Here is a 22,907-nt window from a genome sequence, read left to right on the forward strand (position 1 = left end):
AAAGTAGCTAAAAAGTAGCCACTACTTTTTCTGGAAAAGTAGCTGAATTGTAGCAGCTACAAATTTTGGGAAAGTAACTACAAAGTAGCTAATTACTAATTTTCCATTAACCCAAACCTGATCCTAATAATCTGTTAATAATTCAACTAAGAGCTCAATCGGAATAGAATTCATTCATGTGTACACCTCAATCGGAATAGACTAGTCCGATTGAGGCCATTCAGAATACAGTTTCTATCTGATTGAACGCTTTGAACTTTAAAAGACAGCAGTGGGACGGGCGTCCAGCTTATGTGTCTCAGAACATGACTTCTTTCCCTCGCCCTTCTTTAATAAGTACATGTGAAGTACGTTTTTCTGAGTCAGACATCATTTTAAAGCAGTTAAAAATGCGCCAACTGAAAACTCGTCTCACTCTGACTGGACTCACATGATGCTCGCTGTCATGGTAAAGTTTACAATAAGTGGTACTCTTCACAATGTATGTATTGGCACAACACCAGCAGAGATGTACATTAAAAATATCAGACAGTCATCATCCCTCAATTCCTACAAAATAAATGACCAGTACAGTAATCCCTTTTTAATGTGGGGAATAATTACCAGGGATCCAAACTGACTGACTGGTGTGAAAGAAGAAAATAACTCTGACTTTACAGTGTAGAATGAACCTCTGCATTTGTGTTTGTGTTCAATTCATAGTGAAGACAAAGCAGCAGGCTTGTGCAAATTTCAACACCAGTCTTTACTACATCTCTACTGAGAGGAAGAGCTGGAGTGAGAGCAGGCAGGACTGCAGACAGAGAGGAGCAGACCTGCTGATCATAAACAGCAGAGAAGAACAGGTGAGAGAGAGAGAGAGAGAGAGAGAGATGGGATGGTTATTTATATCAGGCCATACAAGCACAAATATGTGTGCAGTGAGTTATTTTTCCTCTCTGTTTCTGAGAATGTTCATCTGGTTGTTAACAGAACTTCACTGAAATACTGAGACAAGGACAGAGAGCTTGGATTGGTCTGACTGACCAAGACACAGAGGGGGTCTGGAAATGGGTGGACGGTTCAGCACTGACCACTGAGTAAGAGATCACTGAACTGAACTCTGGACATGGTGCAGTTAAAGACTCTCACTCCTCACTGCTCTGATAAACACAGTGGATTCTCTGATTCTCTCTTTCAGGTTCTGGGGAAGTGATGAACCTAATGGTGCAGCAGCAGATGAGGACTGTGTTGTAACTGGTGACAAGTCTGATTCTTTAAATAACTGGGCTGATTATCCCTGTAATACCAGGTTTGTTTGGATTTGTGAGTTTTAAACTGAGATTGTTTTAGAATGAATGTCAGTGAATATCAGGAATATCAGCAGTTTGTTTGGATCTGTAAGGGAATATTTATCTGAATGGTCATCAGCATGTGACTGAATAACAGCACATTTGTATTTCATTCATTAGTGTCACTCTTTTAATTAGATTTTACCTGCATTTGCATTATTTATTCATGCTTATTCAAAAACATCAAATATATAATGGTGTTAAAAATGATGGCAGGTTTACAAGATAACAAGATCCTTCTAATAGCTTTAAAATACCAAACTTTAAGTTATTTGTTTAGTTTGCTCTGTCCTTGACTTTGGGGTGGGGTCATACTGAAACCATTATCCTCTAAATGAAGGGAGGTACACTGTTATAAAAACCAGCATGAACCACCATGACTGGTCACCAGGAAAACCATATTGTGTTTTGGATGCTGTTATTGTGGTCAGTTAGCATGACTATGATGGGTGACCAGCTAAACCAGCACCAATCAGCAAAATTAGTTATTTGACTATAGAAATGTCTAATGTTAATAAAGAAGATCATTATTTCAAACTGCACTCACTGATAGTCACCACAGAACTGTGTAATAGTGTCAATAAGAGATAAAAGGGTTCACATTAATTAGAAGGGACAGAGCTAATGTTTATCATCGTTACACTGACCACACCCAGATTTACTAACTCTCTCACCAAATGACTACAGTCCCATAGACACTCTGTGTCAGTGCTTAGAGTGAATAAATGGATGTATGTGTTAAAATTCCCTCAGCTAAATAAAGAAAAGACAAAAGTAATTGTGTTTGGTAGTAAAGAGGGATTACAAAAGGTTAGCATCACCTTGAATCCAGAGGTTAAAGACCTCAACATCACTGAATGTGTTTGGGATTTATTTGATTCTGAGGAACAGAAAATTCAACAAAATTGTAAGACTGAACTTTGGAGGTGTGGAAAAACATCCCTGCAGATTTCTTGGAAAAACTGATAGTGAGTCTCCCGAAAAACATGGAAGCTGTAATAAAGGTAAAAAGTGGACACAATAAATACTAAAATATATATATATTATTTAGATGTTGAGGGTTCTGTGTAATTTTCAAATAAATGTATGATTTCTGACTGTTTGTAGCCAGACACGTAATTAGACATCAGATATGTGATCAAGTTTGATTGCCCCCTGGAGGCTGAATGAAGTCAGTACAGGACTGTTTAGAATCTGTAGTTGATTGTCTTTTAAATATTTGTCTCCTACATCAGATTGTTTTTACATTTGACTGTTTTTTTTAATCATATTTACTGAATTGCATGAATTTCACTTGGAATGTTAAACATGTAGCTGTGTAATTTTAACTGTCTAATAAATTTAACAAAGCTAATAGATTATTTAATAGAAATAGCAATAAATCATGAATATGTGTTGATGCCGACATTTGTTGTGATGTTTTAATTTTTAAAAAATGTATTTTATGTTGGTGGTGTTTCACTGCACCAGTTGTGCAGTGATCACTATCTTACTGTATGATTATGAAATAGAGTCATTCAGATGAATAAAAAGAAACGGCACACATTGATAGTTGGTTCGTTTCAATGGCTCATTTTAACAAAAACAACCTTTTAACAAAACCACATAAACCCTGTTTGAATCTATGCATCGTTTTACGATCACTGTGAGTTTAATTCACACAAAATCCCAATCTTTACATCATCAGAAACACTCTGAGACACCTATACTCCACATAAGATATATGTCTTATTATTATGGAAATATGTATCAAATCTTCATCTTTGAGTTATGAACACAGTGCCTAAATGCTGCAAACTCAATGCAAACTTGAATAAATGTACTACTTCTATTGTTCCTGACTGAGAATCAGGTATCAGTTCCAGTTTGTACAGTTCTAATGTATCAGTCAGTGAGCAATAACAGTACAAAATACATGAGTATGATCAGTAGTAATCTATAATCTTCTCAAGAACCTTGATTCAGCTTTTAAAACAGGTTGCCACATCACAATGAACCACAAGGGGGCACCAAACACCAGCTTAAAAGCAGATTCAGCATTATCAGTTTTACACACTTAACTGTATATTATACCAGCAACACGTCTAACTCAAAATCACATATTATTGTTTATCCATCTGTAAAACTCCATAGGAATCTTCTCTTAACCAGAGCTACGTCAAAGAAAAGAGACTCTACGTAAGTGCATGTAGCTCAGCAACCACAAGAGGGAGCCACACAACTGAACCCACTGAATGAAGCAGTTTCACTAAAAGTGAATCTCATTTGGCTCCCTGCTGCCTATGAAGTGAACTATGCAGATCATGAAATAATGACTTCTGCATCCAAATACTGCAGAAGCTAATGTTAAATAGGGAGTCCTTTGCCTAAGACTTAGGCCCAATCCCATTTCTTCTTTTTACCCCTACCCCTTGTTTTCGAGTGTCACCGTAAGTCCTTTGAACTGAGTTACATGGGGTAGTGGTTGAAATCTTGCCCTACGAAATGGGACAACCCTCAAATTTAAAAAAAAAAAAATACATAGATAAAACACTGCTTCATTAACAGGCTACTAGCGCTGCTCCGTAGGCGACCCAGCCCGTCTTCAGTGATAGCAGAGAAGGGAAAAGTTCAGCGACCTCACTGCTGGGCTTTAGTTACATTTAGCGCATCATATGTTTTCAAAGAGGGGTTTAAGACGATTATTTATTATCGCCCACCGCTAATTCTTTGGTGATACGAAGCTGAAGCTATTCGCCAGCTTCTTGTTCGAATTTTCCCGTTCCACCTTAAATAGTGCAGCAGCTACATTCTGGCGCTTCAGACGTCAACACTGCCTGACTACTTAAGGTGGAACGGAAAGTTAGCCAGCTAGCTACCGAAACATTAGCATGCTATTAGCGATTTTTTATGCTTGTTACGAAGAAAACGACCATAATACATTGAAACGACATTAAACTAAGATAATACGATAGTTTTCATAATTTTTTAACTGAGAAAATTCTCACATTTGTGTGTTTCTTTGGTCGCTCGCGCAGCCATCTTGCCGGTTTTTCTTTTTTTCGCATAACACTCTGTTTGGAGTGAGCCTCTGAAAAACCTCCGTTTGGAGGGCCATGTAGCCCTAACACTTCACCCTACTCCTCTATCTCAACTAAAATTGGGACACCCTAACCCTAGACGTGAACGCGCAAAACAGAGGGCTAAGGGCTAAGTGGTAGGGGCAAGGGGTGAAATGGGATTGGGCCCATTATGTGTCTAATAGAAAGTCAATTGAAATTCAGCCACAGGCTGCACGACTCCCTTTTTAATATGAAGTGTAATATTTGAGTGTAGAAACCGTAGTTTCATGGCTTATGTAGTGGAGTAGGGAATCATAATAATATTTGCACCCAAAAAGTTCACATACACCTTCTTCCAGCAGGTATTGTGAAGAACTACATTACGACTTTGGAGCAACAGCGATGAAAATGGTCAATTATGTGCAGAAATGTGTCGTTCCAGGCTGTGAAGGGGGTGTCGTCACTTTTTTATTCCTACTCGGTAACTCGGGAGAGCCTCACCAACCCCAACCTCAAAATTCAAGATGGCTGCACTGTGCACCAGCCCTCGCACTTTGTGTGCTGGATACCAATTAAAATGCAGTCAAAACCTTTTTACACACTAAAATACGTGGAAAATCAAACATACCTTCAGCGCCTTCTTTCTTCTTCTCGTATATTTTTAAGGTGGACCTCATATTTGTTCAATAGTTGTCTGTATGTCGGATGAGTATGCATAACAAAGGATTTCTTGAAGGCGTCCATTTTGGTTTTCCGAATGTTTAACTGAAACATATTGTCTATGGCCAGAATGAATTGGGTTTTCAAAAAATCACTTCTGTTGCACCCTGTGGCAGGTAAGATGTTCAGAACCCGATACAGTTTGTCCTGTGAACATTCTTCTCTCGAATATCACTGGATCCTCTGAATGAAGAGATTGTTAAAGAGCTAAAATATGAATATTGCTACATGTAAGCCAAAGCTACTGCACACTGAATTGACATTAGACTGGCAGCCTCCTCAAGCGCGCTTTGCCAGTGATATAGCGTATTTCCATGTACAAACTGAGGGCAGATAAAAAGAAGTCAGAACAACAGAAGCAGGTTTCCCTGCAGTTCTCTGTTCTGCATCTGATACTCACTGAAACACGACAGATCTTTCCGTTCTGTACAGCTTGATTTGAAAAGCTCTACAAACTGACCTGAACTCTAATTCAGCACGATATCACTGCTGACCTCCCGATCAGCTTATTTAGGCTCTCAAAATATCCTAATGATTATTTTAAGGCTATCATTTTCTGAGGACATTTTCTCAGGACATTCGCCAGCTTCTAATTAGACTTTTCCCTCTCCACCTTAAATGGTGCAGAGGTTACATTTTGAACTGCTATGTCATTTAAGGTGGAACGGAAAAATTCGAACAAGCAGCTAAAAGGAAGCTGACTTCAGCTTCAAGGAGGGTTGAAAGGCATGATATGAGGAGGTTTATCTATTTCCATTTGACAGCTGAGTAACATTAACTTATTTTTACTGTTTCACAGAACCGACAGGTCAGTACTGTTTTGTCCTGTTTGCTAATGTTTGTGATGCCAAAAAAAAACTGACAAAAATGAAGCTAAATTCAACCTCGTAGTTTTAACACTGGTAGCAGTCAAAATGTCCCACTTAGACATTCTATTTATCGGTTTACCTGTAAATATATACCATGGTAGAACATTTTGATAAGGTAGCACAGCTCGTCAGAGCACCGCCACAGCCCACCTTAGTTTCGTGTAGCTGTCAGATAAAAATCTTTATCTTTGACAATTCTAACAAGCAGCGTCTATTAACTAAAGAATAGTAATCCTCACACTGTAAAATAGGCCTTAGCTTCCATGAGAACTTGGACTCAGGATGCCCCTTTTAGTAAAGGGGCCTCCAGAAGCTTGTGAGAATCTGCTGTGTGAGCAAGAGGAGCTGTCTTTGAGATAAGAACCAGTCATGGAGTAGGTGAATTTACAATGTGACCAGTCAAAGCTAACGTCCTTGGGAATGTGGAACATCCTGGTACGGCTAAGATAAGATATTTTTTAAAAAAAACATATATCATGTATGATTGGAAATAAGGGTTACCAAGTGAAAGTGTAAGGGTTCCCAAGGAAATGATGGGAACTAAGATGGTATAGAATCCCATAGAAAAGGAGGGGCAATTATTTCATCGCCCAAAACAGGATATAAAAATGGGTGTTTTTGACATGTTCTTTGCATTGTGGTTGTCTGGGAACCATCTTGCCATTCAAGCTCAATAAAGAAGAAGGTTTTTTCCTTCCTTCCACAAGAACTCAGCGGCTGAAGTCTTTTATTTTACTTTGCTTTTTACACTTTGACATTTTTCTTATTTTGTTAGACCAAGTTATACTGCAGTTAGCTCTTAAGGTAACAGAATGAGAATACGCTAGAAGAATCCATTTCTGTCCACGGGCCTTGAGCACAGAAGGGAGGCTTTTGGGCCCGACATAGCTTAGTGATGTCAAATTGATGTGCAGAAGCATTTGTTTGTATGTAGCAATATTAGTATTATAGCTCTTTAACGACCTCATAATTCAGGGGATCCAGTGTTATTCGAGAAAAGAATGTTCACAGGACAAAACATATCGGGTTCTGAACATTTTTACTTAACCCAGGGGGCGACAGAGGCGAAAACCTCATTCATTCTGGCCATAGAGAAAGCTTAGACCCGGAGTTCCTAATATGGGCATAACACAGATTACAGAATGATGCACGACGACAGTGGTCTATGATCAACTCAAGTGTGACATCATTTCTAGCTCCCTGAATGTGAGCCACATGGTATATGCGCAGAGCGATTTGGCTCTTTGAGTCGGCTCTTTTAGGTGACCGCTGGGAGCCGACTCTCACTGAAGAGGTGATTTTTAATGAGTTAAGAAATAGTTTGGCAAAAAATCATCAGTTTGGCAGCCAAGACATGTATGTTAGCTGACTTCTACTTCTAGTTTACATCGGGAGATGCTAGGCTAACAATGCTAACAACCGCTGGAGTTGGATTGCCACCAAACTCATCTCGGTAAATACATACCAAAATCTTTATTTTCTTTAAAAATCTGTTGAAATCTACAGAATTTTTTAACAAAACAAATGAATAAAATGATGTTGATAGACCTTATTTAAATATATAAGCTAGATTGGGAATTATGTTGCCGACTTAGCTAGAAGTCGCATCTTGAATCACGATAACACCAAGAAATTAAGTGTTGCTTTCTGTTTTGTACAACCAGTAAACGGCTTTTTATTGGAATTTTTCTGTTCCACCTTAAATGGTGCCACAGTGGTGTTCGTTTATGGGATCTTCAAAATTATAATTGCATATTGTTTTGATCCACGAGTACAACAGCTGAGCTTCTCTGTCTGTTTGTTTTGGAATTCACGTAGCTCTGCCTTCCATGAAATGTGCTGAGGTAAAAGTGGTTACGGTGACTCACAATGGCCCCTTCGATCAACTGTGTGGAGAAATATATTTTTGTAGACTAAAGTGTTCTAAACAAACGAGGTGTCTGTGTGAAACTAATGAAGATCTGGATACATTTTGAGTAAGTTGAGAGGGCATGTATTGGGCATGTACAAAAATGAGTTTAGTGACAAGTCAAGCATTTGGTTGAAATGTTAGCCCAGCTTCTCCCAGTGCAAACTAAAGATGCACACATCAGATATCAAACATGTCCTTGGATTATCGACTGCATCTGGATTTCCACTCAGTATCCCCAAATCTGCTGCTTGTTGTTTGTGTTTTTGGTGGTTATTAGCTACTATTAGTGTTAGTTCTTTTGTTTTTTTTTACTTTTATGACAGTTGGTGGATTGCTCTATATTATCTCCTCTGACTGATCTTGTGATTCCTGCTTTAAAATCCATCCAATGAAACTACATATATAGCATAAGTGACAAACATAATACAATTGTTGGTAAGTAGTAAATAGTATATTAGTTTTGGGGATTTGGAGACCTCTCTGGTGGAAATGTGTAATTGCATGCAACTTGTGGAAGAACATTTTGTATTGTCAATTTTTGACAATAAATTGTGCTGACCAAAAACACTGAACGAAGAGGTGTTTGGGAACCGAAAGAGACGACGCATATTCGTGAGCTGAGCCGATTGATCTGACTCACTGAAAAGAGATCACTATACCAGCTGTGTAGCAGTCCTGCCATAGTTTTAGGCAGAAACTCAAATGGCTCCCTATTTCACTACATACACTATATTGCCAAAAGTATTCACTCACCCATCCAAATCAATGAATTCAGGTGTTCCAATCACTTCCATGGCCACATGTGTATAAAACCAAGCACCTAGGCATGCAGACTGCTTCTACATACATTTATGAAAGAATGTTGAGTCGTGAAATTTTCTCGCTACTAAATATTCCACAGTCAACTGTCAGTGGTATTATAACAAAGTGGAAGTGATTGGGAACGACAGCAACTCAGCCACAAAGTGGTCGGCCACATAAAATGACAGAGCGGGGTCAGCGGATGCTGAGGCGCATAGTGCGCAGAGGTCGCCAACTTTCTGCAGAGTCAATCGCTACAGACCTCCAAACTTCATGTGGCCTTCAGATCAGCTCAAGAACAGTGTAGAGGGCTTCATGGAATGGGTTTCCATGGCCGAGCAGCTGCATCCAAGCCTTACATCACCAAGCGCAATGCAAAGCGTCAAATGCAGTGGTGTAAAGCGCCGCCACTGGACTCTAGAGCAGTGGAGACGTGTTTCTGGAGTGACGAATCACGCTTCTCCGTCTGGCAATCTGATGGACGAGTCTTGGTTTGTCGGTTGCCAGGAGAACGGTACTTGCCTGACTGCATTGTGCCAAGTGTAAAGTTTGGTGATTATGGTGTGGGGTTGTTTTTCAGGAGGTGGGCTCGGCCCCTTAGTTCCAGTGAAAGAAACTCTTAATGCTTCAGCAGACCAAGAGATTTTGGACAATTTCATGCTCCCAACTTTGTGGGAACAGTTTGGGGACGGCCCCTTCCTGTTCCAACATGACTGCGCACCAGCGCAAAAAGCAAGGTCCATAAAGACATGGATGAGCGAGTTTGGTGTGGAAGAACTTGACTGGCCTGCACAGAGTCCTGACCTCAACCCGATAGAACACCTTTGGGATGAATTAGAGTGGAGACTGCGAGCCAGGCCTTCTCGTCCAACATCAGTGTCTGACCTCACAAATGCGCTTCTGGAAGAATGGTCAAAAATTCCCATAAACACACTCCTAAACCTTGTGGAAAGCCTTCCCAGAAGAGTTGAAGCTGTTATAGCTGCAAAGTGTGGGCCGACATCACATTAAATCCTATGGATTAAGAATAGGATCTCACTCAATTTCATATGCGTGTGAAGGCAGACGAGCGAATACTTTTGGAAATATAGTGTAAGTCATGAAACTGCAGTTTCTAGACTCAAATAGTACACTTCATGTTAAATAGGAAGTCATGCAACCTAAGGCTGAATCCAAATGGTTTTCTGTTAGACAAATAATACACTATTTGGTTGCTGACATTATTTCATGACCTACTTAGTGCACTACATGATGGTTGATGGTATATTATACAGTGTGTCTTACAAGTGTGTATGACTGATTAGTGTTGGATCTGATTTTAAGCTGGTGTTTGGTGCCCTCTTGTGGATTCATTGTGATGTGACATCCAAATTTAGTGATTAAAAAGTTCTTCAGAGGATTATGAAACCAAACTACTGAATACACTTGTGTATTTTGTACTGTTATTGCTCAATGACTGATACAACAGAACTGTACAAACTGGAAAAGGTATCTGATCCTCAGTCAGGAACAGGGGAATATTTACAGTAATAATATTTAAAATAAATAAATACATTTTAGAGGACTTTAGTGTGAGTACATTTGTTGAAGTTAGCAGCTTTTAGGCATTGCCTACATCATGAATATTTTCTTAATAATAATAATACATATATATCACATAGATTGTTGGTGTCTCTGAGTGTTGCACATGTGCAATGATGCACAGATCCAAACAGGGATTTGTGTGTGTTAAAAGGTTGTTTTTGCTCAAATGAGCCTCTGAAACCAACCATACTGTTAATGTGTGCTGCTTCACTGAAGTGCTTCACTGAATTACTCCATTCAATCATACAGGAAGATGGTGATGACCACCAACATAAAATATTAATACATTAAAAAAACAGGACATTGCCACCAACACATATATATAATTGATTGCAATTTCTATTAGATAAGCTTTTAGCTCTTAAATTTATTAGACAATTACAATTCTTACACAGCTACATGTAACATTCCCAATTAAATTCATGCAATTCAGAAAATATGATTAAAAAAAAAAGGCAGATGTATGAGACAAATATTTAAAACACAACTACAGATTACAAACAGTCCTGCACTGACTTCATTCAACCCTTCTGATCTCATGTCTGAATATAAACAGTCAGAAATTATGCATTAAACAGGAAATAACACAGAAACCTCAACATGTAAAAATATTATTGTATTCACTTTTTGCCTTTATTACAGCTTCCATTCCTTTCAGGAGACTCACTTTCTGCCCAGAGATTTTTATACACCTCCCTGGTTGAATTTTCTGCTTCTCACAATCAAATAAATGCCAAACACATTCAGTGATGTTGAGGTCTTTAACCTCTGGGTTCAAAGTGAGCACTATCTCTTTGTAATCACTCTTTACTACCAAATACAATTACTGTTTTCTTTATTTAGCTGATGGAACTTTTGATATAAACATCCATTTATTTGTTCTGATCACTGACACAGAGTGTCTATGGGACTGTAGTGATCTGTTGACCCTTTTTCTCTTACTGAAAGGTACTGTTGTACAGTTCTGTGGTGTCTGTATCAGTGAATACAGTTTAAAATAATGATATTCTTTATTAACAGTAGACATATTTATAGTATAATAACTCATTGTGATTTGGTCGATATAGTTTAGGCACATTTTTCAATAAGGTTTATGCAGGATAAAATATTAAAGACCCCAAAATGAGTTACTGTTCCCTGTGTAATTGTAACAGTATTGCTTACTCTTGCATTTAGATTTTCGGGCCTACTGTGAGGAGTTATTAATATTTATTGTACATCCTGTTGAGAATCTGCACTTTATCACTTAGAGTCCAGATTTAACCACCTGTAGCATCTCTTAGTCTCCCACAGAGAGTCTGTGACTCAGCCTATGCATTTACACGCAGTGTGGATGATAATACTGCAGGCTGAACAGTGGAAAGACCTTTCAAACATCACATCGATGGTGGAGTTACAAGGGACATTGATTCACTCCCTGAAAGAAGTGTTAAGTAAATATTATTCGTTATTGAGTATTATTCACTTGCCTAAAACAAGCTAAACATCTGTGATTGCTTTAAAAAAAATAATAACTTACATATCTCTGTATCTGCACTCAACTCTCTGGGCTGCTTAAATATCAGGTACATGCGCACGAGCCTAAGTTGCGGCTTGAATTGCCGGAAACAGATCTCACCTGGATTCTAGTTGTAGAGCCTGTTTGGCTAAATTAAGTTAGGCTAGTTCAAATAAGCTCAGCTTTTATAAGTTCGCTACGTGAAATACCTCCCAGGACAGACGGAACTCTCAGAAACATTACTGCGACATATTTAAAGCTATTTGAAGAATCTTTTTACAAACTTGCTATCGTCTTTAAACTAACATCATTACACAATTCTAAAGTTTTCAAAATCTGATTCTAGGAGTTTGCAGCACTGTTAATCCCTGACTTCCCACACTGTTTCTCTTCTACCATAAAAAAATAATAAGCACACAGGTCAAATGTAATTAAAAGAGTGACAGTTATTAATTAAATACAAATGTGCTATTCACTCACATGCTGGTGACCATTCAGCTAAATATTCCCTTACAGATCCAAACAAACTGATATTCCTGGTATTTGGTGCCATTTATACTAACACACATTTAGAAACATTTCTCTCACAAATCCACATAAACCTGGTACTACAGGGATAATCAGCCCAGTTCTGTCCAGTTACGACACAGTCCTCATCTCCTGCTCTACTGTTGGGTTCTCCACTTCCCCAGAACCTGAAAGAGAGAATCAGAGAATCCACTGTGTTTATCAGAGCAGTGAGGAGTGACAGTCATTAACTGCACCATGTCCAGAGTTCAGTTCAGTGATCTCTTACCCAGTGGTCAGTGCTGAGCCGTCCACCCATTTCCAGACCCCCTCTGTCTCACTGTCGGTCAGACCAATCCAAATTGTATGTCCTCGTTTCAGTATTTCAGTGAAGTTCTGTTAAAAACCAGATGTACATTCCCAGTAACTGAGAAGAAAAGTAACTTACTGCACACATATTTGTGCTTGTGTGGTCTGACGTAACTGACCATCCCTTCCCCAAATCTCTCTCTCTGTCTCTCTCTCTCTCACCTGTTCTTCTCTGCTGTTTATGATCACCAGGTCTGCTCCTCTCTCTCTGCAGTCCTGTCTGCTCTCACTCCAGCTCTTCTTCCCTCCAGTAGAGATGAAGTACATACTGGTCTCAAAAAATGTCCAGCCCTGCTGTGCTGCCTTCTCTATGAATTGAACACAAACACAGAGATTCATTATACACTTTAATATCACAGGTATTTTCTTCTTTCACACACAGTCAGTTTATTGGGTCCATGGTAATTATGTGTGATAATCAAAAGTAAATAGGGCTTAACACAATTTGTGAATATGTCACAATCACACATGCTTTCAAAACTGATTCTACTCATTATGGAATTATCAAAGCTAAATCAAATCAGCTGGACTGAGCCAACCAATTGTACAGTGCTATAATCCTCCACTACTGGGAGTGAAGGACATAGACCCCTGAAGTTGTGCGTCATTCTGTAGTCCACATTATGTCTATATTAGGAACTCTGAGTCTAAGCTTGATTTCTCTATGGCCAGAATGAAGGGGGTTTTTGACAAATCACGTCCACTGCGCCCTGTGGTAAACAAAAATGTTTTGAACCCAAAACTACCAGCATGAAAACTGCAAAGCTGAAGTCAGCATCTTATTCGCCAGCTTCTTGTTCGAATTTTCCCATTCAACCTTAAATGGTGCATTTGTTATAATGCCTCAGGTGCCAGAATATACCTGCTGCACCAGTTAAGGTGGAAATGGAAAATCTTGAACAAGAAGCTGGCGCATGTCCTTATCAGAAAATAGCTTAAGCATTAATAAAATAAAAACACAGGAAACATATATTTAACACCAACGTCTCCAACACGAAGTATAATTTATTCATTTCTAATATTTTTCTAGCGTTTGGCAGTAATAAGGTTCACCACGTACAGTATTTGAAAATGATGCCCGTAATTGTGTCAGCAGAGCATCAGTAAGTTAGAATCTAGCCTGTACTGTATGTGGCACATTTGGCCTGCTAAGTTATTGTTAGCATAGCTAACTTGCTACAGATCCAGACGCCACAGAATAGGTCATATTTAGGCCTTTCTGTCCTTCCAGCAGTAGGTGATCTGTTTCACTCCCTCAGATTTGAAGCTAAACTTGTGTTGGTGCTTTAGTTTGCCAGAAATGAACCTGTTCTGTGGTGAGCAGAGCTGTTGTAATGCTAGCTAAGCTAATGCTAATCAGCTTTTCTCTCTTAGTTAGTAGTTTAACATTTAGCAATTCTTAGATTGATGGTTTGAAATTTATTTAATGGTAGATGGGAAATTCTGCACTCTGCTCATCTTTGTGGTGACTGTGTAAAAATAAACCTTTTATTTATTTTAACACAGGATGAAATGGCACAAAGTGATGCAAACATTATTACTAGGGGAGGGAATCTCTAGGCACCTCACGATTCGATTCGATTACGAATCAGAGGGCTGCGATGCGATTATAAAACGATTATCGATGCATCTCGATGCATCTTTTTTTTTCTATATAGCATTTATATTTTCTCACTGTGCGAGTTCAAGTTTCAAGTTTATTTGTCATTAAATATACACAAAATATACACAGAATATAGAGACAATATACATTTTAAAGTGACTAAGTGACTCGGTGTTATTGTTATTTAAAGTGACCTGGTACTTTTAAAGCAAAGTATTTGTAATGATCTATAATGAATTTACTTCCAATATCTTTTTATTAAAACAAATGGAAGTGATGTGGCAAGTGAACTAGAAGGCTCTCATTCAGTGCTCTTGTTTGGAGCACAAGAAGCTGCTGCTACTCATCTGTGATAAAATGCGCAGTTACGGTGAAATAAGATCCAGTGGTGATGGATTTCCATGCAGCGCATTACAGCTATTCTACCCGTTTTCTTTAGTGATTTTATAACTTCGGTTTTGGTCTCGTTGTAGAGACGGGGGGGATCGCTGTGTCAGTAAAGTATCTTTGAGACGGGACGTGTGCAGCATAAAGAGAAAGCCCTGTTTCGCAACGACTGAGAACTGGCATGCAGACTGCAGGTCACATAGCAGCGATGCGTTATTTGTATTTATAAGCAGCGCAGTTGGTTTCCTGGTACAGTAAATCTGCAACGAGAGACTGTCGAACACTAAAAAGTGGCAAAGCTGAAGTCGCTTCTCTTTCGAATTCTCCCGTTCCACCTTAAATGGTGCCGCATTTACATTCAGCGCCTCGGTAAGAATTTAAGGTGGAACGGGTAAATTCGAACAAGAAGCTGGAGAATTACGAGGCTGAAGTCGCTTCTTAAACAGTCGAACATTTTACAAGAAACTGATCTACTTCTGAGGAAAAGTTTTCTGGCGGAGATGAGAGGAAAGCGGCTATAGCTGAGCTAAAGCTTAAAGCAGAGCTTTAAAGTAAGTCTGCGCTCTCGTTTATATTGTTTAGCCTCTACTAGGACATCAGCACACACTGAGACATACTGGACATTAGATGTTGTGGCTCCCAAGCTGGTTTGATTTTTGTTGAAAGGACAAAATGGCTCTTCTTAACATTTGTGTTGTGACTCTTGACCTAACCTGGCTTTTAATGCAGATGGAGCCGGTCGGATTTCTTGCTCATCCACTTGTGTTTTTTGTTATGTGCCGCCAGAGACTGTCCGGGCGCTGCACTTCCAAGTTCCGCCTTTTGCGTTCCGTTAACATCATCATCATCATCATCGTTAACCGCTTAGTCCAGATAGGGTCGCGGTAGCAGTTGGGAGAGCAGAGAATCCCAGATGACCCTGTCCCCCGCAACAAGCCCCCCCAAGCCGCTCCCAGGCCAACTTGGAGATATAATCCCTCCAGCGGGTCCTAGGACGACCCCGGGGTCTTATTCCGGTAGGCCGTGCCTGGTACACCCCCACCGGGAGGCGTCCAGGGGACATCCGGATCAGATGCCCGAACCACCTCAGCTGGCTCCTCTCAATGCGGAGGAGTAGCGGCTCTACTCCGAGCTCCTCCCGGATGGCCGAGCTCCTCACCCTATCAAATAGAGTGTAGCCCGCCACCCTGTGAAGAAAGCTCATTTCCGCCACTTGTATTCGCGATCTCATTCTTTCGGTCATTACCCACAGCTCATGACCATAGGTGAGGGTCGGGATGTAGACCGATCGGTAAACAGAGAGCTTCGCCTTACGGCTCAGCTCCCTCTTCACCACTACAGTCCGGTACAGCGACCGCATTACTGCTGCCGCTTGTCCCAGCCTGCGGTCGATCTCACGATCCTTCTTCCCATCACTCGTGAACAAGACCCCGAGATACTTAAACTCCTCCACCTGGGGCAAGTCCTTTCCCCTTACCTGGAGTGGGCATACCATCCTTTTCCGGGCTAAGACCATGGACTCAGACTTGGAGGTGCTGATCCGCATACCAACCGCTTCACACTCAACACGCTGCAAACTGCTCCAGTGTGCGCTGGAGGCATCCATGTGATCCAGCCAAAAGAACAACATCATCTGCAAATAGCAGAGACGCCACCCTCCGGCCTCCACACATAATGCCCTCCTGACCCCGGCTACGCCTTGACACCCTGTCCATGAATATCACAAACAGGAGTGGAGACAGGGCACAACCCTGGCGGAGTCCAACACTAACACTGAAAGAGTCCAACTTAATGCCGAGTATACGAACACAGCTCTCACTCCGGGCATACAGAGATTGAATGGCCCGGAGTAGTAACCCGGCACCCCATACTCCCAGAGGACCTCCCACAAGATATCTCGGGGAACACGGTCGTAAGCCTTCTCCAAATCCACAAAACACATGTAGACTGGGTTGGCAAACTCCCATGCCCCCTCAACAATCCGTGAGAGGGTAAAAAGCTGGTCCATTGTTCCATGGCCAGGACGGAATCCGCATTGTTCCTCCTCAATCTGAGGTTCAACTATCGGTCGGTCAATCTGAGGTTCAACTATCGGTCGAATTCTCCTTTCCAGCACCTTGGCATAGACTTTCCCAGGGAGGCTGAGCAGTGTGATACCCCGGTAGTTGGCACACACCCTCCGGTCCCCTTTCTTGAAAATAGGGACCACCACCCCGGTCTGCCAGTCCAAGGGTACTGTTCCCGAGGTCCATGCACTATTGCAGAGGCGTGTCAGCCACGACAGCCCCACAATATCCAGAGCCTTAAGCATCTCCGGACGAATCTCATCCACCCCCGGTGCCTTGCCACTGAAGAGCTTGCCAACCGCCTCTCACCTTGTGCAACCCCGGAGTAGGAGAGGGACCAACCCCTATCCAGGAGTTTGGTTCCAGAGCCGATACTGTGGGTGGAGGTTAGCCCAACTATATCTAGTTGGTACCTCTCAACCTCCCGCACAAGCTCCGGCTCCTTCCCCCCCAGTGAGGTTACATTCCACGTACCGAGAGCCAGTTTCTGCCGCAGGGGCCTAGGCCACCAAGGGCCCCCGTGCAATCTCCCACTGCCTGTACGGCACTGCACCACTCCCCCATGCTGGACCTTGCGGATGGTGGGCCCACATGGTCCCCCCACGTTGCTGTCAACATTGTTATAAATTAAATATTTAGAAAATCGATTTTTGACATTTGTTAATTGATTCAGAATCTTTCACGTCCGTATCGCGATGCATCTAAGAATCGATTTTTTCCCGCACCCCTAATTATTACTTTATCACTTATTACATTATCACTAATGCTTTTATGCTTGTACTTAATGACCAATTTGACTGGAAAAAAAATCAATTAAATGGTGCACATAGTGATTTAAACATGGTAATAATATTGTAGCGTGTTCAAGAAAAATGCGTTCATGTTGATTCTGGTTATTGGTTCTACTGCAGTATTCTCAGTATTCTCTACTGAAGAGTTTATTCTGAGGTCTCTTATATTGAACTAGTCCTTTTTTTACTGTGTTTATGCCTGTACGACAGGAAGAATTAGTCGGTCGGGGCTCAGACGAGAAGAGTGCAAACCTGAGCTAAGCTGGAGCTGTTAGCCTGAAGTCTTGCTTGCATGGCAGTGGCCAGTACGGACACACAAATTGTGCAGTAAACTGTGTGCCTCTTTCAATAGTGTAAAACACTACAATATATATTGCTTGCTTACAAATTCAATTTGGCTTAGTTACTCCAAAAGAAGTTAACCATTTGAAAGCTTGGAGATGATCTGCTCACCCAAATTAGAAAAGTTCTGGAGGCACTCTCTCTGCTTCTGAAGCTGATGCATCACAGTGGTGTATCTGGTCTGTAACTGGTCTCTCTCTATAGTCAGGTTGGTGTTACTGGCCTGTAACTTGATCCACAGCACTGTGACAGCAACCAGCAGGAGAACACACAGCAGCCCCAGACACACTGCAGCCAGTCTGTAGAATCCTGAAAACAGTAACAGTGAGTGGAAAAAAATGTATAACCATAATGTCTTGTGACTTTGTAATTATGAATAAAACATTTGTATTCAAAAGCATTAAAAAACATGATTTAAAAAATGAGAAAAAGAAAAACTTGCTTTATTGTACAATTATATACTTACATATAAATTTTGCTGTTGTCGGATTAAAACCTCATATCTCCAAAAAGGTAACTTTACAGGAGAAGGAAAAAACATACCTTACTTTTAATGTAAGTCAATGGAACCCGATGTCTTTCCGAGTAATTTTGGGTTGTTTCTTTTGGTCCATTCACCAGGAAATGTACACAAAATTTAAAGGACAACAGGCATTTTCAAATTATGTAAAAAAAATAGAGATACATGGTTTTGTTCTGACAGCAGCGCTATATAAATAAATAAATAAATATATAAATATATATATATATATATATACATACATATATATATATATATATACATACATATATATATATATATACATACATACATATATATATATATATACATATATATATATATATATATATATATCAGCCATAAAATTAAAACCACCTTCTTGTTTCTACACTTATTGTCATTTTATCTACCTGACAGAGGACCAAAAAGAGTGTCACTGCTGGACAGAGAATAGTCCACCAACCAAAAGTATACAGGCAACAGTGTCCTGTTACCACTGATGGGTGGACCAACAAGGTAGGAGTGTCTGCTAGTGGACAGTGAGTGGACACAGTGTTTAAAAATTCTAGCAACACTGCTATGTCTGATGCACTTGTGACCATGTCAATGTCACTACGGTGCTGAGAATGATCCACCACCCAAATAATTCCTGCTCTGTGGTGGTCCCGTGGGGGTCCTGACCATTGAGGAACAGGGTGAATGGGGGCTAACAATGTATGCAGAGAAACAGATGGACTACAGTCTGTAATTGTAGAACTACAATGTGCACCTATATGGTCAGTGCATTTCAGGGCCTCAGCCTCTTAAGGTTTTTCTCCAGCAAATGAAATGGCAGCTCAGTGGGATTCAGATTAGTAACTGACTTGGCCAGTCAAGAATTTTTAGCTTCAGAAAACTCCTTCACTGATTTGGCTGTATGTTTGTGATTGCTGTCTTGCTGCACATAGCATAGCACTTCCAATTTCTATAGATGGAAAGTGATTTTGAAATAAGCTTTGTTAACTTTTTCTCCATCTTTGCTGTCCGTTTTGTGCTCACTTAGCTACTGTCATGCCATATGCAGCTAACGTGTACATTGCTTCAAAAGCTCTAACTCTTCATGACAGATACTCCACCTAGGTTGAAATCACCTAGCACCTGCCACAAGTAAACCCAGTCTTACAAGGAATGCCAGGTATGTCTGGTGAGTCACTGGTGGGTCCAGCATCCAGCTGACGCATTTCTTCATGTGTATACACACTTTCAAACATATACAGTTGAAATGTGGTCATCAAAATTTAATCAGACATTGGTTTCATTTTCCAAGTGTGATAACTTAGCTTTTCTGCCAAGTTACCTTACAGTGCACCTGTGTGTTTAGGAATTTACATAGCTCTGCTCTTTGTTTTGCTCGGAATGATACTGTATATTGTGCTGAGGTAAAAGTGGTTCCAGTTACTTACAATGGCTGCCCTGCTGTTCACCTAAGAGGAGTTTATTTTTGTTTTTATACATTTTTGGGCATGTGTTTACAGAAATGAGATCGGTCCAATGTTTGTTAGCAACATTAGCTTAGCATCTCCTAGTAAGCTATAGAAGTACATATCAGATATCAAACATGTCTTTGCTTAATCATGTTAATTTGACTATTATTCCTTAAAAGGATAATTATACCCCCTACACTTGGTAAAATCACAGGAACTCATGGTCTCAAATGGTTTAATGCTTTTATACAACAGCAACAAACAATATAATATACTGCATTTTGGGTGGCGTTACTTGTGCAAGTTCTTTCAGTCTGAACTGTGTAACCACAGATGATAGGCAGGGGAGTCATTAAGAGCCCTCTCTATTGATATTGAAACTCTAGCTAGATGGGTTTATTCTTACATGCCACCTTCTGTGCAGAGAGAGTTAGCCTGAAACCAGTTCATCATGGTAATGTCTTCAACTGAGTTATGTGTCCACACAGAGCTGGCTCACCCATGCGACTTGTAAGAGGCCTTGGAGAAGGCGCTAGAGAGAGAGAAATGGTGTTGTCAGCAGCTTCAAGGTGCATGGATATTACCAGTCCTGCAGTCGGAGCTGTGGAGCAGTCTCCACAGATCAGTAGGCTGGCCATACCTTCGGGGCTGCCGGTTCTGGACGTGCGACCGGCTGGAACATCTGGTTAAGGCCAGTCCATTGGGAGTGAAGTCAGGGTGAAACTTGACAGGGTTGCAGTGAATGGGATGCCGCAGGCCCCCGCATCATCATCCCACATCCACATCTTCTGTCATACTTCCATAAACATCGAAGGAGTTTCAAGCATTGCTCCAGTGGACATGGGATTGACCGTGACAGTGGCCCAGGAGGCTCAATGAGGTCACAAAGAAAGACTCATACCTCATTCCACATATGGATGAATATTTGAATAGTCCTGGTTTTCATCTTTAGGCTTATGGAGTGGGTACTGGCAGGTCCAACTGTCCCCAGTAGACAACGTTCTGCACAGGAAGAAAGACTGTGGAATTTTCATTTTTTGCACTGGAAGGCTCACTGATACCTTGGTTAAAGGGATGGTCAGTAGGTTTTGAGTTCCTTAGTCCATGGAGCACAATTTTGAGAATCCAGAGTGTTCGCCAACATATGCAAGCAGAAGACTTGCACCACCCCGCTCCACCCTCAGAGTGATTGGTTGATTGGTTGACCTTAGCAGAGCAGCTAGCTATCCTAACATCCACCAACATGACTGGGACAAGCACTCGTCCCTGGTTCTCATGTCACAATTCAACTTCGAGCACCCTAGCCCTACTAATGCTGAGAATTGAAATTAGGATCCCCACTGAAATGTCTTTTGGTCAACCCCCAGACACCCCATCAGAACCAGCAGGACCAGAGAATGCACAATGGCTTCAAGACGACATGGACTTTGCACATACATATGCTAGGAAGCAGCTGCTAAGTTCTGGCCTATAACAAAAAAGGAGCTATGGTTTGTATGCCCGTGCACAGCGTTTCACAGTAGGGGAACTTGTATTGGTCTACAGTCCAAAAAGGAAGAAGGACCAGCCACTAGGTGGGGCCAGATTCTGGAGAGATTAGAAGTTGTGTAAAAAGTGCAGTTGCCCCTATATCCCTGAGGGGGCAAAGTGGCACTCCACCAGTTAATGCTGGCCCTTTATAGGGGCTGCACAAGACTTTAAGGGGACAGCACTGGGGAGGTGTTGTTTCAATCCTCTGCAACAGAGTAGCCGTGTGCGTCAGCCTGCCCAGCCTGGAGTGCCCCCTCAACACCAGACAGCCCTTTGAATGCTTCCCGTTAGTGCCAGTCTATATGGATGACTCCCCTACTCCAGTACACTACTCCAGTCCCAGTTTGGTTCAAAGACTTTGTAGTTTCTCGAGGGCGAGGACTTTTGTAAGGGGGGTAGTAGCATGTTCAAAAATGTTTTTGATATGTTAGTTTAGATTATTGGTTCTTCAGCATTTATTTACGGGTTATTCTAGTAAGGACTCTTGTTGTGAGGGTAGGGCTAGTTTCCTCCAGAGGGATATGTGGTTGAGCAGGAAGAACTGAGAGTTACTATTAGAGTTCGCTCTTAGCCTAATGTACATATCTGTGGCCAACACCAGCTGGTTAATAAAAAAACAAAAAAAAACATGACTTGTGCAAAAGCTGTGTCTCTTTTAATAACAGTGAATGTTATGATATCTACAGTATCTATGTTCTTATGCAAAGTTCCCAAGTGGGCTAAAGAATGAATGACTTATACTGGATTGCTCCTGTGTGATACAGTACAATGCAAGCTAGTTAATTATAAAGCTGATTAACATTACACTTTAGTGTGTGCCAATAGCATTATTTCACATAGTAATACATGGGTAAGTAAAAAACCCCAAAAAAGACTGAAACCTACCTCTGTACTGAGGATCTACTGTATGTGAGTGAGAGGTTTCGTCCATCTTCGCATCATTTTTAGTGTGTATATTCTCTGCAGTTACTGTACCGGTGTTCCTTTTGTTGCTCCAGGTCTGATGAGTTTCTATGTTGTCCTCACTGGCAAACATGTCTTCATATAAAGCCTCACTGCTATTAAAATTTCTTCTGTCGTCTGTAGTAATTCCTGAATTTGCATATATATCCTCCCTCATTTCCATTCTGCTCTGACTGATGTTAACTTTAATAACTCTGATAGCTCTAAAAGTGACTCTGTATATCAGGTTAACGCTACAGCTGACAGGAAGTCACTGCAGAGTATCTGTGCTCAACTGTGATAGTAATCAGTCTTCTCTAAACTAAGTACGCCGTGTTAGATAGTGATGCCAGCCACAGATGTGAGACTGTAATGATGTTTGAGATGTGTGAGTCACATGGTTCATGTGCAGAAACTTCTAGAAGCAGAAGTTTTTCTTTAGTTTGTCAACTAAATTCAACCTCTTGGTCATCTCTTCACTTACGATGATATTCTGATGTAAAGGTTCAGAGCTGGGTTTGCAGCTTTGTGCGTGTTGGATTCAGTTCAGAGACAAACAATAACATTAGCTTTTTGCTTTGTCCTGTCTGGTAAGTTATACAGCAATGTGTGTGTATAAGCAAAGTCCTTGAGAAAAGGGAAGTGGTCC

The 22,907-nt window shown here is 40.8% G+C and overlaps 1 protein-coding gene across 1 annotated transcript; it reads right to left on the reverse strand.

Moving 5' to 3' along the window:
- Nucleotides 1-11,110: 11,110 nt before the first annotated feature.
- On the reverse strand, nt 11,111-22,545 carry LOC118801853 (CD209 antigen-like protein C). The gene is made up of 5 exons (XM_036562244.1): nt 22,202-22,545; nt 17,933-18,130; nt 12,795-12,940; nt 12,553-12,659; nt 11,111-12,451 (listed from the first exon to the last, which is right to left on the reverse strand). Exons 1-5 carry the CDS (start codon nt 22,440-22,442, stop codon nt 12,310-12,312), a joined length of 834 nt encoding a protein of 277 aa, XP_036418137.1. The 5' UTR covers nt 22,443-22,545; the 3' UTR covers nt 11,111-12,309.
- Between the last annotated feature and the right edge of the window lie 362 nt (nt 22,546-22,907).

This window comes from Colossoma macropomum, unplaced genomic scaffold (assembly GCF_904425465.1).
Source record: "Colossoma macropomum unplaced genomic scaffold, Colossoma_macropomum, whole genome shotgun sequence".
Taxonomy (NCBI): Eukaryota; Metazoa; Chordata; class Actinopteri; order Characiformes; family Serrasalmidae; genus Colossoma; species Colossoma macropomum.